Source organism: Lynx rufus, unplaced genomic scaffold, assembly GCF_022079265.1.
Source record: "Lynx rufus isolate CCGP_SWC_20201006 ecotype Redwood Valley unplaced genomic scaffold, mLynRuf1.p SCAF_11, whole genome shotgun sequence".
NCBI classification, from domain to species: domain Eukaryota; kingdom Metazoa; phylum Chordata; class Mammalia; order Carnivora; family Felidae; genus Lynx; species Lynx rufus.
The window spans coordinates 21056032-21082007 of record NW_025814825.1 but is presented as its reverse complement, the minus strand read 5'-3'; the positions used below and the strand labels follow the sequence as shown (position 1 = coordinate 21082007).

Sequence of the window (25976 nt, the reverse complement as noted above, 5' to 3'; positions counted from 1 at the left end):
AGAGAGAGAGAGAGAGAGAGAGAGAGAGAGAGCGCAAGTGGGGGAGGGGCAGAGAGAGAGGGAGACAGAATCTGAAGCAGGCTCCAGGCTCTGTCAGCACGAAGCCCGATGAGGGGCTCGAATTCACTAACCATGAGATCATGACCTGAGCCAAAGTTGGACGCTTAACTGACAGAGCCACCCAGGCGCCCCCAAGTATCTTTCAGTTTAGCAATCTATAAATCTATCAGCAGAGATGTTCTAAGATATGTGTATGGGAAAGTTCATTGTAACAACTTTCTGGTAACAAAATGACAACAACAAAAAAAGCCAAACTTGGAAACAGTGCAAAAAAAGATTAGTAGGGATTGATTACACTTTCATGGGCCAGGAACGTGATCACATACTGGGGCTAAATAACGGTCAAAGGCAAAAGTATGGAATCCCTTAAAGCAGACAAAAGTTACAACTCACCTCACATGGGTTGTGATGTCCAAGGGACAACCACTCCCAGGCAGAGGACTTCACCTTCCCACTGGGGAGCTGCAGATACCATCCCATCCACCGAGGATTCCACTGCGTCCTCTACAAAGCTCTCTTTGCTTCTGTGTGTGGGTTTTTGGATCCTCTGGCTTTTTCCCAGCTACTCTGGAAAGTGTGGCTGCATATCTACCCACCAGGTGCAAATTTGAAGTAATGACCTCACCACCTGCTTTACTCAAAGACTGAGTGGGTCAAGGCCACTCCCAAGTTTCCCAGGTCTGCCCTCTGTGATAAAGTCTGACTCCACTTTTTGGCGTCTGACTGCCGACAGCTTTTAGGTTTCAACTCTTCCCCTTCCCCACTGTGCCCCACATCTGGGCAAACTGATAAACTCAGGTGTTCCCAACTTTGGTACAGCGGGAGTTTCAAGCCACGCAAGCCTCTCCCTGAGGGCGGAACTCCTACATGGGTCCACCCCTAACTACACTATAAACCCCAAGCCAGTCTCCCCTTGTTATCTCAAGCCATTTTCAAGCGAGCATGGGAAGCCTGTCCTCTTCTTCCCCAAAAGCCTCATCGTGGAAGTGGGCACACCGAGCTCTACTGTCGTTGGAGCTGTTTTAAAATACCTGTTGTCAGTGACATGGGTATGCTCTAGGACATGTGTAAACACTCGGGGACCTGACTGCAAAATTCATCTAAAGTCAAGACACGGGGCTCCTGCATGGCGCAGTTGGTTAAGTGTCCAACTTTGGCTCAGGTCATGATCTCACGGCTCGTTTGTTCATGCCCCGCATTGGGCTCTGTGCTGACAGCTCAGAGCCTGGAGCCTGCTTTGGATTCTGTGCTCTCTCTCTCTCTCTGCCCCTCCCCTGCTCGTACTCTCTTTCTCTCAAAAATAAAATAAACATTAAAAAAATTTTAAGTCAAGACACGAACACATGATGAAATGGATGTTTTTACTGTCTAATCTAAAAAAAAAAAAAGATAAATCAAGAGAAAAAAGTCTTTTGGTTACTTATTTGAAATCCTCATGAGTTTATGTTATCCTATCAGTAGTTGAAATGTTTACATGATTAGGGGGTTTTCATGGCTATCAGAACAGAACTTTGGCTGGAGAGTCCCTGCAGACACCCCCCTCCACAGTCCCTCAAATTTTGGTTTAATTCACACAGTTACCATCTTCAGTCAGAGCCCTAGCTGGCCCCTTTCTGAGCTTGTAGCTTTGAGAGAAGCATCATGAGAATCAGCCACCTTTTGATAACTTAAGGAGATTTGGAGCCAGGATGCATTCTGGGAGCAATTTTATGCCGAAAAGCCTAGGAATTTATTTCTTGTGGAGTTTCAACACTGCAGTCAGCCTGGCCAGATGTCTCTCAAGAAGGAATCTATTGAGGCATTCCGGGAACCATATTGGAAGTACCTGGCAAAGATTCTTGCCTCAAGCCATCCTTCTCAACGGGTTTTGTGTTCTCTTGTATGAATACAGTCTTCATTGTGGAGCTAGCTACAGATACCAGTGGCTAAACAAAACAAAAAAGGAAAAGAGTTCATTAGCAGAGATTAAAACACACTCAATATGCCAAGAACACAACACTGCCATTTTCACGCCCAAGACTAATAACAAAATTAAACAGATCTGCTCTCACAAAGTATAAAACAAATCAGATAGGATTAGGGTGATTCACCAATAATTTTACTGCCTGCCAGAACAAAACTCAACACCATTTAAAGGAAAACTACATAATCTAGGCTCCCTACTAAGTATCATCTACAATGTTCAGCACATAAGTAATAATTACTAGACATACATATCATAATCTAGGGAAAAAGTATGTAATAGAAAAAGCCCTTAAAATGACAAAGGGCTTAAAACACTTATCACAAATATTGTCAAGATTGAAAAAATAAATTCAGTCTCAGTGACCTATGACACAGTATCAAACAGTCTGGCATCTATGTGACTGCAGTCCCATGAGATCGAAAAGACCCTTCCAACTTCAAAGTGCTATGCGTCTACACAGCAAATCTATGTTTTTTTTGTTTTTTTGTCTTTAAAGACAGAAAACATGGGGTGGGGAGAGGAGCAGAGGGAGGGAGAGAAAGAATCTTTTTTTTTTTTTAATGTTTATTTATTTTGAGAGAGAGAGGGGCACGAGCAGGGGAGGGGCAGAGAGAGAGGGAAAAAGGATTCCAAGCAGCGCACAGCCCGACACCGGGCTCCATCCCGCAAACCCTGAGATCATGACCTGAGCCAAAATCAAGAATCAGGCTCAACCGACTGAGCCACCCAGGCGCCCTGCAAATCGATGTATTGATTCCATAAAAATGTAATTATAAAACATTTGTATGGCCACATCTCTATATACAAAGGGATTGTTTTCCAACATAGAAACAGAATTATGGTTTAGTTACTTAAAACTACCCCAGCTTAATAAAGAGAAATACAAGGGCAACTTTTGCTAGCTTTCCTTTAGGCCTGACTCAAATACTACCTTCTCTTGCCACCTCTTTTTGATGGCTATAATTGGCTAAGATCTCTACCACACGCAGTGCTGTCTGTACTCCTCTTTTTTTTTTTTTTCAACGTTTATTTATTTTTGGGACAGAGAGAGACAGAGCATGAACGGGGGAGGGGCAGAGAGAGAGGGAGACACAGAATCGGAAACAGGCTCCAGGCTCTGAGCCATCAGCCCAGAGCCTGACGCGGGGCTCGAACTCACGGACCACGAGATCGTGACCTGGCTGAAGTCGGACGCTTAACCGACTGCGCCACCCAGGCGCCCCTGTACTCCTCTTTTTGACGCATCGACTGGACCGGGAATATTCAATCTGGGGCACTCAAAGGCTTTCTAAGGTATATGCAAGCGATCATGGTTGTAAGATAGTAAGGTAAGTTTAGCAAAGCTTTGAGTACGTGCACAAAAGCCCATTGGCAGGCCTGCTGAAATCTTATTCCACTCCTCCTGGGCCTAGTTAAGACCAGATTTCAGAGTACTAGTGATTCAAAATCTGAAAATGACCAGTAGCCAGGAATAGTCTGCCATTTGCCTTGAGCCGGTGAGAAACAAGAACTTAGAATTTCATCTTATTTGAGGTATCTTCACTTCTTTGCCCTCTCTACCCAGCTCCTTCAATTCATACTCTGAGAGCAACTTGCTTGTGGATGATGGGGCTCTTCAAGGGAAGCGTTGTTTCCCGATCATCGTTGGGTCTCTCTACTTCCTTCTAACAAAGGGCATCACTTTCCATGATCACGATTTACACACGCATTCTTCCTTGAAACTGAAAACCTGGCACTTAGTCCTGGCATCATGCTGGCTCCCCCGCCCATCTTCCCTCACAATCGCCTTTGTCTCACACTTGGCAAAAGAACAGCATACCTTTTACTCTTCTAAATCTTGCAAAGGAATATTGCTACAGGGTGTCATAGCTCCTGCACGCAACACAATGGGATGATTCAAAATATTCATGTGAGCAAAGTTTTCTTTAATACAGGCATCCTAAAACCAGGGTGGAGTTTTGGAAGTCTTTCCCTGCCTTATATATTCATATTTCTATTAACAGGGAAGCGTGATGTTAGAAAAGGATGAGGGGGGCGGTAAGGGGATGACAGCTTCGGCTTCACAACCTCCCTACTACCATCTCCCAGCAACTGCTCAAAGAATGAAATGTTCCCCGGGGCATCTGGGTGGCTCAGTCAGTCAAGTGTCAGCTCTTGACTTGGGCTCAGATCATGATCTCGCAGTTTGTGAGTTCGAGCCCCATATGGGGCTCTGTGCTGACTGCACGCAAAGCCTGCTTGGGGATTCTCTCTCTCTCTCTTTCTCTGCTCTTCCCCACTCGTGTGCTCTGTTCTCTGTCAAAATAAATAAATAAGCTTTAAAAAGGTAAAAAAAGAAAAAGAAAAAGAATGAAATGTTCCTGAGTGAGAGTTCCTTTGGACTATTGACAAACAGGAGTATGAACCCACCTTTCTTTTGATTTGATTTACCTTTAAAACATCCAGACTTAAAAAAATAAACCTATTAATGATGAGGAGAGCTGAGCATATTAGCCTAAGTGTACGTAAGCTAAATAGTTTCATGTCTCTTCATCAAAGGTGGCTTTGGAAACCAGCAAAAGCTAGTGGGTTGTACAAAACTGCACTAAAGATTTTAACACACAGGATACGGTGAGAGGTGGAAAGACGTCAGATATCAAGCCCAGTAAGTCAATTTCCTATCCAGCTATCATGCACTTTGAAGAAAGCGCAAAACAGGCACAAGATGTTTTTCAGAAGATTATGGCAAAAATCTCGGGAGATAAAAGATAAGCTTGGCAGACTAATGAACATACAGCTGTTTTCAGCTACAAGAAGGTAACAATTTATGACCAGTATTAAAGCATCACAGAGAAGGCATCTGTGGTTTGATACATAAATAGGTAGTTCAGAGCAAATAAAATACTTAAGTAAACAGTATATAATGAATACAATAATGTACTTGAAGTATATACTGATAACCATATTTGGTTTCTGGAATGCTGAATAATACTTGAAAAGGGTTCAAAGGATCTTGTAAGGAAACATATTTGTTCTAAGTGAGAGCAGATTTGTTTTTAAATCTGATTTTTTAAAACCAGTAACATCTAAGGTATTTCCTGAAATCTAAAATGGAATTGCCTTTAAACATTTTCTTTTTTCGTTGACAAGGATTGCCAATAAGACGGGTTTATATATAAACATATGAATAAGGAGGGAAAGGTAGGCTTACAGGAGCCGTGATGCACTTTGCACTGGGGCCTAGAGGACTTACAGATTTCCAGATATCCATCACTGGGATGCATACACCCCCACTGCTGAGTTCCTTCTCCCTACCTGGTGACACTTATCATACTTCTGTTGAATCTGACACTCTTCTTGCTTCAGCATTTCTGTCATCTCGGTTTCTTTGAGGCTATTATCATATTCTTCCTTCAGCCGGATCTTCTCTCGGCTATCCTGGGGTGATACGAGAGCTGAATCAGGTCAGTCCCTGGGAAGCCTGTACGAATAGGCCTGCCCTCGCTGGGATAGACCACAGACTCGGGTCCTGTAGGCCTCTGAAACTTGCTCCTGTAACTAGCTTTTGCCTGCTGGTACCTCCAAATCTACCAATTCCACAACCCCTCTGAGTTGGATTCCTTCTTCAGCCCCCAGATGCCCCAGACTTCAAGAATATCTGGGCCTAAGCGATCTCCCAGGTTGAATAAACCAAGAAACCTTTTGGGCTAGCTCTGGAATCCTGCTTTGGATTTCAAATTTCTGTGAGGAAGCTGAGAAGCCGTCCCCAAGACGACTCAGTGCACACACACACCTCTTCTTTTGCTCTAGAGGTATTCCTGTAATGATAAAGCCAGTGAGCCAGGTACTCTATGGGGTCACTGGGCCGAACCTTCGCCACCTCTGCCAGTGCCTGGCCCAGGCAGGTTCCAAAGCACCTCTTCAGGTAGTCTGTTTCCATCCTTGTGGGCCTGGGAAACATCAAAGCAGAGTCACGCTACTTTGTGAATTTGATCTGATTTTAAAGATAGACACGTTCTAATCAATTCGGATTCATTTCAGGATAACTCTGAGATTCTTTGGGATGCCACCCCTCCCAAAAGAGCCAATAAATACATATTTGCCTATCTTTCTTATATTCAAATGGACTTTTTTAAAAGCTCTCCAGGTGTCTTAAGTCAGATAATAATAGATCCTGGGGGTCATCAGGCCCGAGAGGAGCTTGCTTTATTGGTGATTAGGGGAGGCTAAGGTCTCCATTTACCCCCACGTCTCTACCCTTGAGTAGGGAGGAAATAACTGAGCAGGCAGGAGGCCCCAAGAGCGGCTCTAAGGACCCAGCAAGCTGTGCTATTGTGAGCTTGGAAGTTACAGTCATCTGTGACACAGATAAGACAGACTTATTTATTTCATAAGGGACCACTGAGAAGCCCTGGGGAGGAGAGGAAGGGAAAATGGCAGGTGCCACAGCTACCTATAGTCAGGGCCCTGCCAGCACTTAATACAATATTCTGCTGTCTAGTGCTCAAGCAAGAAACTGCATGAGCTTGAGTTAATGCCCCGGTATTTGCTATTAGTCAGATTTCAAGAGCTGGGGGCCGTGTAGGCTGAGTCAGATCATAAGTTAGGGATGGCAGTGTAGTGTAGCAGTCTGAACACAGGCTTCGGGAACAGACAGACCAAGTTCCGGTCCTGGTGCCGCTATTTATTAGCTGTGTGATCTTCAACAATTCACCCGGTCTCTCTGAGCCTCAATTTTCTCATCTGTAGAACAGAATAATAAACGTATGTGCCTCATAATTGTGGGGATTAAAAGAGATAATAAATACATGTAAAGCACTTAGCTTGGCACACAGGAAGTGTTTAATAAATAGTAGCTATTACAGTGGAAGACTATAACACAAAAGTAGATAGACTGACACCTGGCCTATTTCGGACCAACTCTGTATTTCTGAAGTTTACATATCTTATGTCCCAAAGAGCAAATAATAAAGTGAATAATATTTTTATCTTATTTTTTTAATGTTTTATTTATTTTTGAGAGAGAGAGAGAGAGACAGAGTACGAGCAGGGGAGGGGCAGAGAGAGGGAGACACAGAATCTGAAGCAGGCTCCAGGCTCTGAGCTGGCAGCACAGAGCCCGATATAGGGCTTGAACTCGTGAACCACGAGACATGACCTGAGCCACAGTTGGATGCTTAACCAACTGAGACACCCAGGTGCCCTGAGATAGGGCAAGTTCTAAAAGTAGAATGTCAACTAATAAACATAGAAGGAATAATGGAGTATTTAAAAATCAACATTTTGGGGGCACCTGGGTGACTCGGTCGGTTAAGCGTCCGACTTCGCCTCAGGTCATGATCTCATGGTTTGTGGGGTAGAACCCTGAGTCGGGTTCTGTGTTGACAGCTCAGAGCCTGGAGCCTGCTTTGGATTCTGTGTCTCCCTCTCTCTCTGCCCCTCCTCCACTTGTACTCTGTCTCTCAAAAATGAATAAACGTTAAAAAAAATCAACATTTTGTACCCATCACAGTATAACTTCATCAAGCCGAAACATCAGTGAGTGCTAAAACTCAGTGAATATTTGATAAACAGAATATTCATATAGTCTCAAAGTTTCTCCTCACAATTTGTATTCCAAAAGGAAATACAAGAACTTTACAGTGACGGGACCTGCCCAATACAACTTTAATCAAGCGATCTAAGTAAACATCACTAGTAAAGGGATAAAGTGACATCATGTGTCTCCTGATGTGATGCACTTCTTAGTGGGATAAAATACATTTCTGTGGATCCTGCCCAAAATGCAAACCTCAAATCTAACTGAGGAAATAACAAACAAAGCCAAGTTGAGAGACAGTCTGCAACTGGCCTTTACTCTTATAAATGTCAAGATCTTGAAAGACAAAGAAAAGAGGAGGGACCATTCCAGAGCAAAGAGGCCTACACAGACCTAACAACTGCACCGAACACATGATTCTGGATTGAATCTGAACCAAAAAAAAAAAGAATTTCATAATTCTTTTGAATTATGTTGTTGGGGAAACTAGATAGGAATTGGAACGTTGCATAATAGAAGTGTATCAAGGTTAAATTTCCCGGTTTTGGCCATTGAGATATGAGTAAGAAAATGCGCTTTTTCTTAGGAACTACACAGTGTAGTAGGTCTGAATAATGGCTCCCCAAAGTGCCTAAGTCCTAATACCAGAACCTATGGAAGAGGTTACCTTCTGTGGCAAAAGGGGCTTTGCGGGTGTGATGAAGTTAAGGATTTTGATTTGGGAAGACGATACTGGATTATCCAGATAGGCACACTGTAATCCCAAGGGTCTTTATAACAGGAACACGCTAAGGTCAGACAGGGAACAAGGTGTGATGGCAGAAGTTGAGGGCAAAAATGTGACGTCATTCAGGAGCCAAGGAGTGTGGGCAGCCTGTGAAGCTGGAAAAGGCAAGGAAACGGATTCTCCCCTGGGGCTGCAGAAGGAGCCAGCCCTGCGGACGTGTGGGTTTTAGCCCTCTTAAGACTCATGTTGGATTCTGGCTTCAAAAACTCTAAGAGAATAAATGTGTGTTTAAAGCTACTAAGTTTGGGATAACAGTGGAAGGTGGGGGTGGGGGTACGAGGCGTTCTACTTCTGTTAATGTGCGGCCCACCTGAACCAATGCACCTGGATAAGCTGTCTTCTACACCCCTTTTACTCAAAGTTCGGTCCGTGATCTGCAGGACTGCGTCACCTGGAGGCTTGTCGAAACGCAGATTCTCAGGTCCCACCCCCTACCTGCATATTCAGAGTCTGCATTTTAACAAAATCCCCAGGTGGTTCTGTTACAGCCCTACTTGGCTTTCACCACTGGAGAGCTGCCAGAATCACCAACTCTGCATTCCGGGACCAGTCTCTCCGCAGGAAAGGAGGGGCAAACCCTTTCTGGAGTGAGCATCTGCTGGACACTGCACCTTTTCAACAACGGTCTCAATGAAATAGGAGACCTGACAGTTACAAGGCCTTGCTGCAAAGGCAGTAGAGCCAGAAAAACAGAACCACCGTGTGAGGCCTCGGGAGGGAGAGGCCAAAGGGACGCCTTTCGCAGGCCTCTGTCCACAAACTCAGGGCACACTTACCAAGGGGGAGGGGGCTCTTTTCCCCAGAGCTCCTCTGACGGTCTGCTTACACTGCTCCTCCTTGCTCACGGCCTTGCAACTCAGTCGGCATAGAGATGGGCTTTGTTGACACTCTTCCCAGTGCTAAGCACACAGTAGGTGCTCAGGAAATATTTCTTGACTTAATCAGTGAGGGCCCTGGCACGTGCTAGCTCAGGCAAGAGCCCAAGCTCCCGTCCATCTGTCAGTGCCCAGTCTGGTACTTACTGCCTCAACCAACGTTTGGTGAGGCTTCCTCTGCCCAGCACTGCCCAACATAAATTAAAACAGAACCTGGGAGACGCTAGCAGAGCGCTGTGCCCAAACCACTAGGCCTGGGAAGACTGCAATGGCTCCGCAATGGCGTAGGTCGGAAGGCTTCCCGGAGGTGGGAGCGCCTGAGCTGGTTCTGATAGGAACCAAGCAGAGGTCACCGGCACTCGCAAAGGTGCGAAGCTGTGAAAACATCGGGGCCGTCGAACTACCGCGATTGTCTCCTCTGGCTGGGGGCTGTAGGGGTTTCCCGCCCTTGGGGGACAGGTCTCTCCCAGGGAGCGCGGGCCCGTCCGCCGCTCCACTCCTCCTCTCGGCCTCCCGCTCCTCCCAGCCTACAGGTTGCAAAGTCTAGGCTCACCTACGGCGGCGCTCCCCCCTCTGCGTGGCGCCCCCGCCACACCCCGCGCGCGCCTTCTGCGCCCCAGTCTCGCGCACGCTCCTCTCCGCCGCGAGCTCGCTCCCCCGCTCACCAGCCCGCTGGCGCCCGGACTCACCCATCCCGGGAGCCCCCACTCACTGCCGCGCGTGCCCCGCGCCCCGCGCCCCGCACCGGGGTCCCTTCCCCGCGGCAGCGCGCCTTCTCGCGTCCCGAGGCGCGCACTCGTTGCCTAGCGACGGGAGATGCCTAGCGACTTTGAGCGCGCGGGCGCCGCCCAGACCTGTTGCGGGCACCGCCCAGACCTGTTGCGGGCACCGCCCAGACCTGTTGCTGGCGCTTGGCTGGGGTCCCGCGCGCGCGGTGGTTCGGGCCGTTGGACCTTGTGAGTGGCGTGGGGCTCAGGCGACGCCTGGGCTCCCCGAGCAGAGCGAGGTTAGTGCAGCGCCTGGGAGCGGCCGCCGTTGCTACCGCCTCCTCCTCCGCCTCTTACTTTCCCTCCCCTCCCCCTCAACCCCGCTGGAGGCACTGCGCCGCCCGGTGGAGAGGACTGGAAACTCTACCCGGGCCCCTCCTTTCTCACTAGACCGGCCGGCTTTCTCCTAAGCATGGGCAAAAGGACTTCTTTGTACTTCTTGTGACAACTTCTACGGGCTTGAGGTAGCTGTTTCTGTGGGAAAGAGCTTTCTTCTATTGCGCCGATGCGCCCGTTGGTGTATATGATAAGTAACGTTCCTTGCAAGAACCTGTGTATGGGTATTGTCATTTCATGGACAGGAAACATGCCAAGCGAGGTAGCAGATGTTACTGGGTTCTGCTAAGCCACGCCCATAGATCCGAGACTGACTCTCCATTGGGAGCCGCTCTTAGGCCAGAGGTTTCTTCCTTGGGGACATGGTCCCTTTCCCATGTATTTTCAGGAATCTGTTGCCTGTTTTGTGTTACTCTACTTCAGATGACATTGACCTGTCAATGTAGTTATTTTTGTCCTTAGAGTATATCCCACGGAAGAAGCACAGTGAAGATACCGTGTCTCAAACTGTCTGTAATACTGTCATTCTCTCTGTATGGTTAAGACACCCATGCCAGCTCGATAGGGAATTAGGCTCATTTGTGCCAGTTTTTAGAGTTTAAGTTTTTATGGCTGCACTTATGTACGCATATACACATTCCTTTCTCCACTGCAGTTGTTAATGCAAAACATACTATATACAGTTTTTGCACCTTGCTTTTTTTTTTTTCTCCCAGTGTGCTGGAGGTCACTCCCTATTTTAGAGACCTTCCTCGTGTCTTTTATATGCACAGTAATTCATTGTGTTGCTGTATTTCGTCAGTCCCTTAATGAAGAAGTTTTGGATACAGTTGCAGTTTGACTATTCTAAATAACGGTGCAAAATAACTATGTGTATGTATCATCACTCCATATTTTTGCAAGCTAGGATCCCCAGAAGTGAGACTGATAGTTCAAAGGGTAAATATCTGTTTAATTCTCTAGATATTGCTAAATTCCTCTCCATGGGGACTATACCATTTTGTACGCTCACCACCATCAAATGAGAGAGAAGAGGTGGGGCTTATGGATGAACCTCAGGAGGTTGTTGTTTCTGAAATTTTAGGCGGAATGTTAGGTGCATCTGTCCAGGGACAGGACCAGACATGCTGGCATTCTCTGCTCTATAATTGCTCATGTCTGACATATAGGCACACAGTATATATTTGTTGAACAACAATTACATCTCATTAGATTCTCAGAAGAGACTGGACGCCATGAGGGTACTTTGAGGGTGATTAGTTTTTTCAAAGCACCTGAGATGCAGTTGTTGCTACATTTCTTTCCTTCCCTTGTTTCTTCCTTCCTTCCTTCCTTCCTTCCTTCCTTCCTTCCTTCCTTCCTCCTTCATTCCTTCTCTCTTTCTCTCTCTCTCTTCTCTCTTTTAAATCTGGTCTAAGATTGGGGCACCTGGGTGGCTCAGTCGGTTATGCATCTGACTTCGGCTCAGGTCATGATCTCACGGTTCGTGGGTTCTGTATGCATCGGGCTCTGTACTTATAGCTCAGAGCCTGGAGCCTGCTTCCAATTCGGTGTCTCCCTCTCTCCCTCCCCTGCTCATGCTCTGTCTCTCTCTCAAAAAAAATTAAATCTGGTCTAAGATTATTCCTGTCCATCTTCATAACTGAATAGACTGGGACATTATTGGGAGAATGGAGAAACTCGTTCACTTGCTCCATGGGGAACCAGCATGTCTGCCCTGTGATTAAAACACACTCCTAGAGGAGCTGGAGGAGTTTGTCTTCTAGAGGGAGGACGGACATACACGTACACAGATGATTCTCAGGTTGTATGACAGGTGCTGTGTGAGTTGCTTGGAGAAGGAAGAATTTCTTTACGGTGCTTGGAAGGCTCAGGGAATGAGAGATGACCTACATCTTGCTGGTGAGGAGAGACATTTCCCAGCTTGGGAGATGGTGAGGAATCATTATGCACAACAGTCCTGGAGACTGAAGTGTGCAAGGTGTGACTGGCAGCATGGCAGAATGTTCAGTATAGTCAGAGCCCAGGATGTGCTGGTGGCAGAGGAGATGTCTGGAGGTGAGTGGGCGAAGAAATTGGGGCCAAAGCATGAGGAGCCTCTTATGCTATCCTTTGGAGGTTGAATTCTTTTTATTCTTTGTCCTTAGAGATTCATGGACTTCTGTGGTCTCTTGAGGTGGAGTATTGTGATGTTTTCTAAAACGGACCCCCATGGCTTGGGAGGAACATCTTAGTCGTGAAGGTAATGGCTCTGGAATGAAGATTTGGGTATGAATCCCATCTCCACCATATGGACTTACACTCCTTGTGTCTGGGCTTCCTCATCCACACAGTGGGGATAGATAATACCGATTTTTTACCCATGTTGTGAGGATTAAGTGACACATGCATTGCTTGGCGTATGGTCAGCTCCCAACGACAGTAACCCTTTTTCTTTTTTTGTCGTTTTGTTGTTGTTGTTGTTTAGTTTCTGTATCATTTATTTCTGCTTTAATCTTTATTATTTCCTTCCTTTTGCTGGTTGGGGGTTTTGTGTGTTGCTCTTCTCCGACTCCTGGACTCGAAAGCCCTTCAGGATTTTGAAAGCGCATCTTAGTGTTAGTTGTAGTGACATCTGTGGAGGCTTTCTGGAAACTGTGAGAAGTTTCCCCAGAGCCAGCTTTTTTGTGTCATCCCTGACCGGCGGGGGGGGGGGGGGGGGGCGCCCACGACTGGTGACAGGATGTAATGCTTTGTTGGCCTCACCGGACTCTACTTTTATTGTGCCTTACTGAACATTTCCTGCATTAATGCAAAAACATTTACCTTTTAGAGGTTAGGGGTGAGAAATGGAGTCGACATATCTTCAAACGTGCCTCGGGACGTGTCTAACTCAAGGTCTTGCACAAGTGGCGAGAATTCGCCCAGTGGATCCAGTAGAATATTTAGCATTGTGGATTTACAAATACAAGGAAAATGTGAGCATGGAGCAGCTGGTAAGTGGGGACCTTCTTGTAGAAAATTAGAAGAGTGAGGGAGGCCCCAGTTGGTTGAGCGTCCGACTAGGTCACGATCTCATGATTCCTGAGATCTAGCCCTGCGTCTGGTGGGCTCTGAGCTGACAGCGTGGAGCCTGCTTGGGATTCTCTCTCTCCCTCTCTCTCTCTGCCCCTCTCCTGCTCCTGCTCACATGCGCACTTGCATGTGCAGTCTCTCAAAATAAATAAATAAGCATTAAAAAACAGTAGAAGAGTCAAATAATTGGTCCGATTTGCTTTTTTAAAAAGTTCAAGTGTTCTTTCTTTCTGTTTATAAAAATAGCATGTTTATTATAGAACAACTTGGACAATATCAAAAACATAAAAAAATACCCAGAGAAGACCTCTTTCTTCTAGTCTTTTTTCTATACGTTTTCTATACATTTGTAGTTTTTCTTTTTACATAATCGTGAACATACCCACTGTATAATTTTAATTTTATGCTCTTTGTTCAAATAAAACACACATTTCCCCCAAATTGTTACACATTTTCCACACGGGTGAAGTAAAATTTGCTTACCCTTTCCCCATTGTTGGTGATTAACATGCTTTCAAGATTGTTTTCACAAATTGTTTTATCTCCACTTAGTCACTTGATATTATTTTTGAACACTGCTAGAAACAGAAAGAAATGGCCAGCCTGGAGCGTGAGAGAGAACTGGCTTTGATAGAGCAGGAAATGATGGAGAGGCTCAAAGCAGAGGAGCTCCTGATCCAGCAGGTGAGACAAGCGTGGGGGTTCAGGGGTGACTGGAATTAGTGGGGTCAGCCTCAGTGTGGTGCGACCCAAATGGCGAAAAACTCCCCATCGCTAGTCAGTTAGGAATGGCTTTCTTCTGTCTTCATGTTTCTGTGTTTCTGTATCTACGCCTTCTTTGCTAGAGAAGCAGCAGCAGCTGGGGTAGGAGGAAACTCAGGGAGTGTGTTCTCATGGAAGCCAAGGGGAGAGAGCGTCTCAGTGAGACCCGAGGAGTCAGTTGCTGGTTGAGCGAGAGCAAGACTGTGAAGTGCTCGTTCAAGGCCACTGGTGACCTTGATAGGAGCAGTGTGTTGGGGAGGGGGGAGGATAATGGGGGAGACAGTGAGCAGAGGTAATGCTTTCAAGGGGATTTTCAAGGAGGGAGGTTGGGTTTTTTTTTAGGAGCAGCGGGGAAGGGAGTGGTTGACGTTAAGAAATGGGGAGAGGATAGTCTGGGTACACGTGGGTGTATAGGTTTTGTGGCACAAAGTTGAAAGCAGTTTCTGAATGACTCTTCTTTATGAAGTAGAGACCATGATCATCTTCCAAGAATGGGGCGATGAAGTGGGAGGTGTGGGAAGAGCGGTGAGGGTTTGAAATGGTGGCTTTGGAGGATGTTAGAGTTGACCAGGAAACTTAGCATTGCTTGGTGGCATGGAGTACCCTGTTAGAGTTAGAGACCAGGCGTTTATAATGTTGCCAGTTGGTTTGGTTTTATGATTATGGGTTTTCTCCACTTAGGCCAGATATTTGAGTGAAGATGTGGAAGGGGCAGACCCCTTGACTGAAGTAGGTTTGGGGCAATGGGATTAGGGAGCTGAAGATGTTGGTAAGAGAACGGTTTAAGGGATGAGTCCTGGAGTGTAAACAAGAGAGGGAAAGTTCCAGAGTGGCTTCTGGACCGATTTAATTTATGAAGAGCCTCTGAACTAAATTTAGGTTATCCCTACCATTCTACCACGTAGTACTTAACTCTAGAGTCTCGAGTCACAGCTACACATTTGCGAAAGGGAAAGAAGCCCGTGATTTGGGTGTGTGGATAAGAAGGAGAGTATAGACATGGCAAATAGTTTCTCTGCCTAAACTCTCATACCTGATACTTGGGTAGAACATTCTAGGCACCTTAGACAGATATGGCTATTGAAAACTTTACTGCTTCTGAATCTTCTCTTTATCTAATCATTTGGCTAATTCCTATCAGGAGGTGGCAAAGCATTGAGTTGGATGTCAAACGATCATCCAAATGGGTGAGTGTCTGCTGTAGTTGCCCCAACTTTCGAGAAGCTGCCCTTGTTCTTCAGCTTCTACAACCAGTGTCTGCCCCCTTCTATCAGAATAAGGAGAACCTCTCAGCAGTTCTCCTTCCCCAAGGCAGTTACGTCACAAATGTAGAGGCACTTAACGTTCTTTGACTCATCCACTTTGTCTTACTTAGATCCAAGTTGGCAATACTAGAAATCAAGCACTCCTCTCGCGGTATCCTGTTGACCAGTGTGAAGTGATCCGCTGTGCATTAAACCCTGAGCATTGTATGGGGAATGGAAGATAACAGTAATAGTCTCCAGAAGATTTTATGACCAGTTAAAGAAATAGCTTGGTGGGCAGAAATAGATGAGACGAGGAAAAGGGGCACCTGGGTCGGGAGGAGGGAGCACCAGAGAAGAGCTTGGGAGAGAGTGAGACCGAGACGCAAAGAAACATAGAGGCACTCGGAGTCCATTGGATCAAGTGAGCTTGGGCTTCAGGACTCTGGTCACTTCCCTGCTCCCACAGTTAGTGCTACTGATTTTTCAGCACTCTCCAGTAAACCCCGGGCCCTTGTGAACTGGGAAGTATTTTTACTGCCATTTTCTACTTAAGAGCTTACTGAGGAGGTATAAAAGCTGGTCTGTCTGTTTGTTTGTTTTGTTTTTTGAATACCTTTTCTAATGGTTTCACTCATGTGTGAAGAAGGGAATTAGGTTTTGAAATTTTCCCAAAAATGTTACACTGGTTCTGATGACCAATGTGGTTGGTATTTGCCAAGTACATTTTGCATTGTTGTTGAGAGATTAGTTATCTCACTTCCTCTGCGAATATCTGCAAGTGGATTGAGTGATGTGTTCTTGCACTTTGGCTACCTACCCATCACTTTTATCCTAGTGTGCATGATACAAAATTACCAAGAAATTCCCTTCAACGACCTTTTGTAAATAAATATTAACTCCTGTTTATTATCTCTTTATTTGCCAAAATGTATTACTTTTAAAAGATGTGTTTTAAAAGCATAGCTTTAAAGTGCTCTTGGGGCGCCTGGGTGGCTCAGTCGGTTAAGCGTCCGACTTGGGCTCAAGTCATGATCTCGCGGTCCATGAGTTCGAGCCCCGCGTCGGGCTCTGTACTGACAGCTCAGGGCCTGGAACCTGTTTCCGATTCTGTGTCTCCCTCTCTCTCTGACCCTCTCCCGTTCATGCTCTGTCTCTGTCTCAAAAATAAATAAATGTTTAAAAAAAATTTTAAATGCTCTTAATGGGATATGTATGTATTATGGAGTATTATGTAGACATAGCAAGAGAGAACAAATTTCCACAAATGTTGTGTCAATGAAATAAAATTAAAAAAAAATAAAATTGACTGCAAAATATAACTTTTTTTTTGGAATCCGGCTTACTACTTGGAAGACTTAAATTATTTTTTAAAGATAATATTTCACTTAGTTGGAGTTCAGAGTTAATGTTCCTTGTCATCAAAATTGATTGAAAGTATTTATCTGTGAATGCTGATCTGTAATGAGATTTTAGTATTCCATCTTTGAAAATAGCTTAGAGATGCTTCCTGCCAAATACTGATTATCAGTCCATGTGCATATAATTTTGACCATATTTATCTCCTGGAATGCATTTGTAGAATTCTGTTAGATTTTTATCTTGTTTTGCCTTTTGGCATGTCATTACCTTGTAGATTAATCACTTCCAATTGAAGGTTGGTAAAAGCTTCTCAATCACACAGTTAAATGGATTTGGGGATATGGAAATTTAATTTGCACTTAAATCAAGGCCAAAAAAAAAACCCAACAAAACTCTGGATCTATAGTTTGAGATTGGGAAATATACCTGCTGCAGATTTGTGTGGGGATGGGGGTCTAGTTTCTTGTTTTAGATTTTGCCTGCATGGGAAGTGAATGAGGCAGCTTGACATGGTGATTCAAACATTAGGTGTTGTTGAAATGTCTGTCCTGCAGGGCTAAATTTTTACATATTAGTGCTGTTTCACCTTGTATGTTTAGTTTGAATTGATTTAAAAACATTATTAGGTCTGTAGCAAAAGCTTATTTCCAAAGCCATTTACGGTTTGATAATAGTGACTGAACATGATTCTTCTCATTCAGAAAAATTTCAATCTTGGTCCTGAGCCCCAAAATTCACACTAAACTGTTACCGTGTTTTCATTTCATGATACATGGCCAGTATAGAAAATTCAAATTTCGGCTTCACGGTGAAGCCGTGGAACTGCTGTGTGGTAGGGCAAGCCTAGATTTATTCGGTTTCCGTTCCTGACACAAATTCACAGAACTGATGATGGGCACGCTCGTAAGGGTGAAGGAAAGGTGCTGCTGGTCCCGCTGGCTCAAGAGCACGTGACGCTTCCTGCAGAGCACCTGCTGGTGGGCAATATGGCCACGACTCATAGGCTCTCCACGCTGTGTTTTCACAAGCTTGGTAAACGTGTCCAACTAAGCCTCTTTCCGTTCACCATTGGTTGTAACACATCTTAGCAGGTTTCGTTGCTGGTTGTACTGAGTTAATGTTTCTCGACTTCTTTGAAAATATTCTTGCCTGTAGTTGTCCCATGAAGACTGTTCATAGAGGCTGATCTTTCAGTCACTTCAGACTCAGCCCTGGGGCGCCTGGGTGGCTCAGTTGGTTGAGCGTCTTACTCTTGGTTCCAGCTCGGGTCGTGATCCCAGGGTCGTGGGATCAAGCCCAAGTCAGGCTCTGCGCTGAGCATGGAGCCTGCTGAAGATTCTCTCTCTCCCTCTCACCTGTCTCTCTCTCCAAAAAACAAAACAAAACAAAAACCCTCAGCCTTGATTCCAGTAAACAGTAACCCCTGAGCAGTGTTGGGAACATTAGTCTACCCATCAGGAGCCAAGGAAAATCGCTCAAAATAATTCGCCTTGTTTTAATTGCCTGTTGATGTTGCTCCCAAAGCCATCAACTCTTTGAGCAACTGTTTCACCAAAATCTTAATGTAAGTCCCCCCCCCCCACCCTCTGCCCCCAGGACACTGAAATCAAATGCATCATTAAATCATCATTGGTAAGTGAGCGTCTTTGCTTCGCTAACAAAGGAACCACTTGGGAACTTGCTTCCATTGCAGTCTCATTTCTATTTTTAATTTTTGTGAAGAAATCCTGTGATGAAGTAATTCTGCTTAAATTTTCTAATACTTCTGACCTTTGTTTTCATGTGGGCTGAGAATATTGTGATGACACATGCTTAGTCTGGTAGTATTGCATTCTTTTTTTTTTTTTTTTTTTTTACAAAATGTGCCCTTTTATTTTACTTTTTAAAATTTACATCCAAATTAGTTAGCATATAGTGCAACAATGACTTCAGGAGTAGATTCCTTAGTGCCCCTTACCCATTTAGCCCATCCCCCCTCCCACACACCTTCCAGTAACCCTCTGTTTGTTCTCCATATTTATGAGTCTCTTATGCTTTGTCCCCTCCCTGCTTTTATATTATTTTTGCTTCCCTTCCCTTATGTTCATCTGTTCTGTCTCTTAAAGTCCTCATATGAGTGAAGTCATACGATATTTGTCTTTCTCTGACTAATTTCACTTAGCATGATACCCTCCAGTTCCATCCACATAGTTGCAGATGGCAAGATTTCATTCTTTTTGATTGCCGAGTAGTACTCCATTCTATAGATATACCACATCTTCTTTATCCATTCATTCATTGATGGACATTTGGGCTCCTTCCGTACTTTGGCTATTGTTGATAGTGCTGCTATAAACATGGGGGTGCACATGTCCCTTCGAAACAGCACACCTGTATCCCTTGGATAAATGCTTAGTAGTGCAATTGCTGGGTCGTAGGGTAGTTCTATTTTTAGTTTTTTGAGGAACCTCCATACTGTTTTCCAGAGTGGCTGCACCAGCTTGCATTCCGAGTATTGCATTCTTTTAATAAAGTATCATTGCTTCGTAAACACCATACTTTGCCATTTAATTTGATAATAAAATAATCCACTCTCCACTGTATCTTCAGAGAGCAACATTCCAAATCCACATCTTTTCTTGTTTTGACATGATGGGTGTGCACTGTTTTAAAAAATGTCATGGTGTGGTGATACCATGCCACTCCAAGAACTGTTGAGGTAAAATGGCATGACTGTGATTTGTAGTGTGCTGAGCAGAGCAGAAAATGATGAGAGTACCACCTATGGTCCCTGTTGCAACTACCCAACCGCCGTTCTGCAAAACCAGTCACAGACATAAGTAAGCAAATGAACCTGGCAGTATTTCAACAAAACTTTTGTTTATAGGCACCGAAACTTGAATTTTCTGTAATTTCCATGTGTTGCGAAATATTATTCTTTCAGTATTTTTCAGCCATTTAAAACTGTAAAACCTTTCTTAGCTCATGGACTGTACAATACAGGACTGGGTTCAGATGTGGCCCACAGAATTTAGTTTGCTGACCCCTATTCTAGTGTGGCGTGTCTGTTGAGTTGGAACCAAATATGCTGTTGATTATCTGTGGTTTCAGATAATATACTTAAGGTTTTCTCATCCACTCTTCTGTAACCAAGGTTTGGCTGTTTGAAGACGTATCTATGGATGAAGAGATTTTATCTGAAAAAAAGTACGACAATCTCATTTGTTGCTCTAAGAAGAACAGAGAAAATAACATGATTTTGTGCAGATTGTTCTTTTCTGCAAATTAGCAATTAAGGAAGCTTCCTTTTTTATGTTAGACTTCAGGAAATATTTGTAAAAGCTAAAGTATTAGGCGGCTGTGATCATTTATTCTCGTAAGCGTCTGAAATTTACGTAGGTATAAACTTAATTATCCTGGGACATTTCAGAGTGATTAGAGTTAATTCCTGGCAATTGATCTGACTTTAACATGACTTATTTATTTCTGAATATTCAGCAACAGCTGGCATTCCAGCTGGAGTTGGAAATGCAAGAAAAAGAGAGACAAAGAGTAGAAGAACTACACAGAGCTCAAGAACAATTAGAGAAGGTAATTTGAAGTTTTATACCTGCCTGCTTTATTTAAAACCTCTTAGAACCCTCAAACTGTTTCTTCCAGCTGTTATAACGTGGGATTCATAGACGTGCTACACATTAGCTGTGTGACTGACACAAGTCCTATAACCTGTTAGTCTCCTTTTGCCTTTTTGAAAAATAAGAATAACAAGATATCACTAGCACTATCTTACTGGTTTGTCACGAGGATCAGCCAAGACCGTATATGTGAAACTGCTTTGTGAGCAGTAGAGTTCTTTCTTGGGGATGTTAGCAACATTTTAGTCAAGGCACAGTTGTCCTTGACTATGGTAGCTGATGTTGAAGGTTAAGTTCTTTGTAACGTTGAGGGCGTTCTGATCTCTGAGACGGTCGCATATTTCTTCCTCGTGTTAGATGTGTTATCAACAATATTTTTACGTTTCAAAATATTTTTATATGGCTGTTTCATGTCTTTCATTCAATTACGCAGGGACTTATGCTAAAAAATCTGTTTCGGGGCGCCTAGGTGGCTCAGTTGGTTGGGCGTCTGACTTCAGCTCAGGTCATGATCTCACAGTTCATGAGTTCCAGCCCCGCGTCGGGCTCTGTGCTTACAGCTCGGAGCCTGGAGCCTGCTTGGGATTCTGTGTCTCCCTCTCTCTCTGCCCCTCCCCTGCTCACGCTCTGTCTCTGTCTCAAAAATAAATGAAAACATTAAAAAAATAATTAAAAAAAAAGTCTGTTTCCATTGACTATATAATGTCAGACCTCTAGTTTGGCCAATGTTCCCTGGGATCCAAAATGTGTGTGTCACATAGACCAAACTTCTGAAGGACTGAGTTATACCTTTCAACTGGATATTTTATATTCTATGTTTATAACCAGCCTCGATTTATTCCACAATTAAAATGAAAAATAGAAGTAGGTTTCATTGAATATGTCTATTCATGGCTTAGATGAGAGCATCATTATTTAGAGCACTTTTTTGAAAGGTGGAAGAATGGATTGAAATCAAAAATGAGATTCTTTTTTTTTTTTTTAAATATTTTTTTCAACGTTTATTTATTTTTGGGGGGACAGAGAGAGACAGAGCATGAACGGGGGAGGGGCAGAGAGAGAGGGAGACACAGAATCGGAAACAGGCTCCAGGCTCCGAGCCATCAGCCCAGAGCCTGACGCGGGGCTTGAACTCCCGGACCGCGACATCGTGACCTGGCTGAAGTCGGACGCTTAACCGACTGCGCCACCCAGGCGCCCCTCAAAAATGAGATTCTTAAAAAGATAAATTAAGGGGCACCTGGTGGCTTAGTCAGTTAAGTGTCAGGCACTTGATCTCAGCTCTCAGGGCTGTGAGTTCAAGCTCCTCATTGGGCTATGCGTTGGGCATGGAGCCTACTTAAAAAAATAAAATACTAAGATAAAACACAAACAAAAAAGATAAATTCAAAACCCTATACATAGTCTGAAAACACACGTAGTTAACAAAAACACAGATGCTGATGTTATCTCAGTCTGAATGTTGGAGGGCACGTGGATATACATGCATGTGCACACACACACATAAATACATGGGGACGTTGGGGCGCCTGGGTGGCTCAGTCGGTTGAGCGGCCGACTTCAGCTCAGGTCATAATCTCGTGGTCCGTGAGTTCAAGCCCCGCATCGGGCTCTGTGCTGACAGCTCAGAGCCCTGGAGCCTGTTTCCCCTCCCCCATTCATGCTCTGTCTCTCTCTGTCTCAAAAATAAATAAACGTTAAAAAAAATTTTTAAATACATGGGGACGTATATCCCCTTTCTCTCTGGTGAGGATTCAGTGATGTCAAATGGAAGGAAAGTTTTTGTTTCGTCACTTGTCACCCTAATAATTTGGCTTTTGGTTTGATGTCTCAGATCATTTCATTTTTTAAAGAGTCGTGTTCAATTATAAATAAAACATGGTTTTCTATTAGTGTCAAGTGTTAAATGAGACTGTGAGCTGCAGTTTTGTACTAAATGTATTCAGGTCACCCTTTTAAAAGTGATGACATGTTTGCTGTTAAACTGATCATAGCACTATGTAAAAATAAACCTTCTTGAACATTAAACATGGAATCAAAATGGAAAGTATATTCAAATATTTTTCTTCATTTTTATATATTGTAGGAGATGGGAATGAATATAGAAAACACACCTACGAGTGAAGATAGTTCACATTCAGAGGTGAGAAGGAAACATTATTCTGTGTCACGTGAAATGAATGAGTGTCCTGGGGGGCAAAGCTTAACTTTGATGCATTAGGAGCTAAACTTTTTAATAAGGAAATTATCAAACTTGATAGTCCAAGTATGTGTTCTAGTAACAACAGTTCACAAGTACAGTGTTCTTTAGAGCAAAATCTCAAAATGGATAAAAATTAGACTTTTGGTTTGCGTTTGTATTTTTTATTTTTTTTTAAATCTAATTTATTGTCAAATTGGCTAACATACAGTGTGTGCAGTGTGCTCTTGGTTTTGGGGGTAGATTCCCATGATTTATGTCTTACGTACAACACCCAGTGCTCATCCCAACAAGTGCCCTCCTCAACGCCCATCACCCATTTTTAAAAACCAGAATGTCGTGAGATATTTATTGACCATATGTTTACTTCCAATGATACATGTTAGTTTTCTGTATTAAATTAAATTTCTTAAATTTAAGTAAGTTTTAGCATTTATCTCTAGAATTCTCTCTCCATTAACAGGTGTTGGTTCATTCCATTAATTAATGACACTGAATTTGGATGTTGTAATTCAGAAATCTCCTACCAAAATCAAAGAAAATTAACGTATTCGTTTTGAACTCATCTAATATTAGAAATGAATTTTAATGATTGTAGGATATAACACCAGACTCAGGCAAAACGCTAGCTGAAATTAGCGATCGATACGGGGCACCTAACCTGAGCAGAGTGGAAGAGCTTGATGAGCCAATGCTATCTGATGTAAGTATCCTTAAGAAAGTGTTTTGTGAAAAACAGATTTGTTTGTTTGTTTGCTTTGTTTTACTCTGGGAAAGCCTAGTGCCTATGAGTCCTGGGTTGGATGGCAAATGGGCCCTTACTGTCATAGAAAGAAACCAGTTCCCCGAGTGCTGACCATATTCCTAATCGGCCTTCTGCCCTTTTGTGGACCTGTGCTGCTGGCCACCAGGGGCAGGCTGGGCGCAGGTCTGGCTCCTTGCAAATGTGTCAGCACTGATGGGAAAGTAGCTGGAAGCTGGAGCTGAGGTCATGGTGTGCCATATGCAGAGGGTGATGTATATATATTTTGGAGTTAGGCTTTGAAAATCTCAAAATCTCTTCAAGACATATATTTAAAATCATCTGGTGAAATACATAATCTTTAAGTTAAATGTTGGGGGCCAGCTTATTGTTTCTCAGGAGCAAACACTAGAACGAAATAAATATCCTAACGAAAGTGCGTGCTTTTACAGTATATAAGTACCCATGCTTGTTTAATAAACACATGGTGTTTTCTAGGTACCAGGCATTGTGCCTGATGTTGTTGTGAATAAAACAGTTTTTTTTTTCTTTTTTTTACCTTGTCTAGGGGGGAAATAGGTGATTGGATAAGCAATTGATAGTCATTGTTAGAGGGAACAAGTGGTTTATTGCCCAGAGCAGTAGGCTTTGACAATGAACAAGGGAGCTATTAATCTAAGCCAGTCCTGCGGGTATAGACCAGGACTGTCCTGGCAGAGGATGTATTTAGTGACCTAACCATGCGCACTGACAAAATGGGACAGCCAGCCCAGTGGAGGAGCCCTGTCAGGGAAGGCTTCCTGAAGGAAGTTGGTGACTGATTGCTGGGGGTGCGAGGGGGAGGATGCGAGAGTACAAGACAGCTAGAGACCTGACAGGGGAGAGTCGGGGGTGTGAGGCAGGGAGGAGGAGAGACCACGCAGGGGAGGGAACAGGAAGCAGGCCGTGAAAGGCCTGGTAATTTGTGCCCAGATGCCGTAGATTTTATCCTAAAGACAATGGAGGCTGATGCTATCAGCCCTGCATTTTAGAAAAGCTCTCTGGCAGCAGCATGGAGGGGAGGATGGAGAGAGAGAGGTGAGGACACCCATTAGGAGGCTAATGCAGTAATCGAGAGAGAGATGGCATTGGTGGCCTATTCACAAGGGGGAACTGGAAGGGCTTGGTGCTAATCAGTTAGTAGAGATGTTCCATTAAATGTCTGCTGTGTTTTGGGACCACGCAGGGAAGTAGCGAAGACAAATGCACAGAACAGATGGGGCTCCTGCCCTCAGGGTGGGGGGGGGGGCGGCGTGGGCCAAGGGCACCTAAGAGGACAGACCCAGCCTGGATGAGTCTTCCTGAGGAGATGAAACTTAAGGGGTTAGTCTGAGCTCAGCCCAGCAGACAGGGAGAGCAAGACACTCCCACAGAACGGAATGGCCCAGCTCAGACGCTGGCTGGGTTGCAACTCCAAGCTGGAGAAGTGGCTAATGGCCACATCACACTGTGCTCTGTATGGCAAGTGCAGTGGGATTCACTGAAAGGGTTTATGTGAGGACTGGAGCTGTGGCTTTAGAGGGGAGAGAGAGGATTTGAGTGGGCACGCGTGGAAAAGAGAGACCACTTAGGAGGTTTTATAATTATCCAGATGCAAGATGACCAGGGCTAGGATCAGGGTGTAGACAGCAGAGATGGGAGGAACCCAGTGGATTTGATATTGGCTGGGAGGATAAGGGACAGAAGAAAGTCAAGGTGATGCCCAGGTTTCTGCCATGGGCAACCAACCGGACTCGGAGCTTAGCCATTTGTTGAGGTGAGGAACGTAAGAAGAGGAAGTAGGTTTTGTGAAAATGATGGCTTCCATTGTGGACATGCTGAGTCTCAGGTGACCCTGAGATATGTAGATGTAAGTGGCCAAAGACCAGTTGACGTGCGGTACAGGTTCAGAGGACAAGAGAGATGTCCAGGCAGGAGATAGGAACGTAGCAGTCATCGGCATATGAGCTAGGTGAAGCTAGGAGAGGGAGTTGGGTACCTAGGAGAATGTGCAGGACGGGGCTCAGGCACATCCATTACACATTCCATCATTTAAGGGGTGGACACAGGAGGAGGACCCCTACAAGAATGATAGGGATAACAGTAAGAAAGGGGGAGGGGAGCAAGAGAAGGAGAAGAAAGGATGGGTTGATAAACACTGTGCTTGAGAACACCGTTGTTAACATGCTGAGTTTGGATCTTACTTGAACTAATTCGAAAACTATCGAAAAGGTTCATTTACATAGTCACATAGAATTGACCCCAACTCTGATTTCTTTGGCTTGTACCTTTTCACAATTCTGATTGTATTAAAGTATATTTACTTTTTATTCTGCTTTTAGGTTGCATTAAACATTGATCAAGATTTGTAAGATCGGGGCGCCTGGGTGGCGCAGTTGGTTAAGCGTCGACTTCAGCCAGGTCACGATCTCACGGTCCGTGAGTTCGAGCCCCGCGTCGGGCTCTGGGCTGATGGCTCAGAGCTTGGAGCCTGTTTCCGATTCTGTGTCTCCCTCTCTCTCTGCCCCTCCCCCGTTCATGCTCTGTCTCTCTCTGTCCCAAAAATAAATAAACGTTGAAAAAAAAAATTAAAAAAAAGATTTGTAAGATCAACCAACCCAAGAGCAATACAGTTTTCTGCTTGTTTCAAGTTTCAAAACATGAGGTTCCC

The 25976-nt window shown here is 44.4% G+C and overlaps 3 protein-coding genes across 5 annotated transcripts in view; 1 reads left to right on the top strand and 2 right to left on the bottom strand.

Annotated features, from left to right (window-relative positions):
* The window catches only part of PRXL2A (peroxiredoxin like 2A), a 47168-nt gene extending 46584 nt beyond the window's left edge, over window positions 1-584 (bottom strand). Inside the window, exon 1 of one of the 2 annotated variants that reach the window (XM_047073053.1) lies at window positions 454-584. The gene's annotated coding sequence lies outside the window, so the exon portion shown is untranslated. The remainder of the gene's footprint in view (window positions 1-453) is intronic. The other variant, XM_047073057.1, reaches the window with a different exon arrangement.
* An 892-nt stretch (window positions 585-1476) lies between these two features.
* On the bottom strand, window positions 1477-10187 carry DYDC2 (DPY30 domain containing 2). The gene is given in 6 exon segments (XM_053722174.1): window positions 1477-1985; window positions 5321-5443; window positions 5799-5955; window positions 6665-6748; window positions 9108-9230; window positions 9896-10187. Coding segments are annotated over 3 exon segments (528 nt in total). The 5' UTR covers window positions 5946-5955; window positions 6665-6748; window positions 9108-9230; window positions 9896-10187; the 3' UTR covers window positions 1477-1727.
* A 2950-nt stretch (window positions 10188-13137) lies between these two features.
* DYDC1 (DPY30 domain containing 1) lies at window positions 13138-25715 on the top strand. Of its 2 annotated transcripts, XM_047072598.1 has the most exons (6): window positions 13138-13284; window positions 13946-14047; window positions 20209-20301; window positions 22432-22488; window positions 23144-23248; window positions 25648-25715. In XM_047072598.1, exons 1-6 carry the CDS (start codon window positions 13138-13140, stop codon window positions 25675-25677), a joined length of 534 nt encoding a protein of 177 aa, XP_046928554.1. In that variant the 3' UTR covers window positions 25678-25715. The 2 variants fall into 2 exon arrangements, with proteins under 2 accessions (XP_046928554.1, XP_046928555.1); XM_047072599.1 differs by lacking the exon at window positions 23144-23248 and having other exon boundaries at window positions 25648-25677.
* Window positions 25716-25976: the final 261 nt, after the last annotated feature.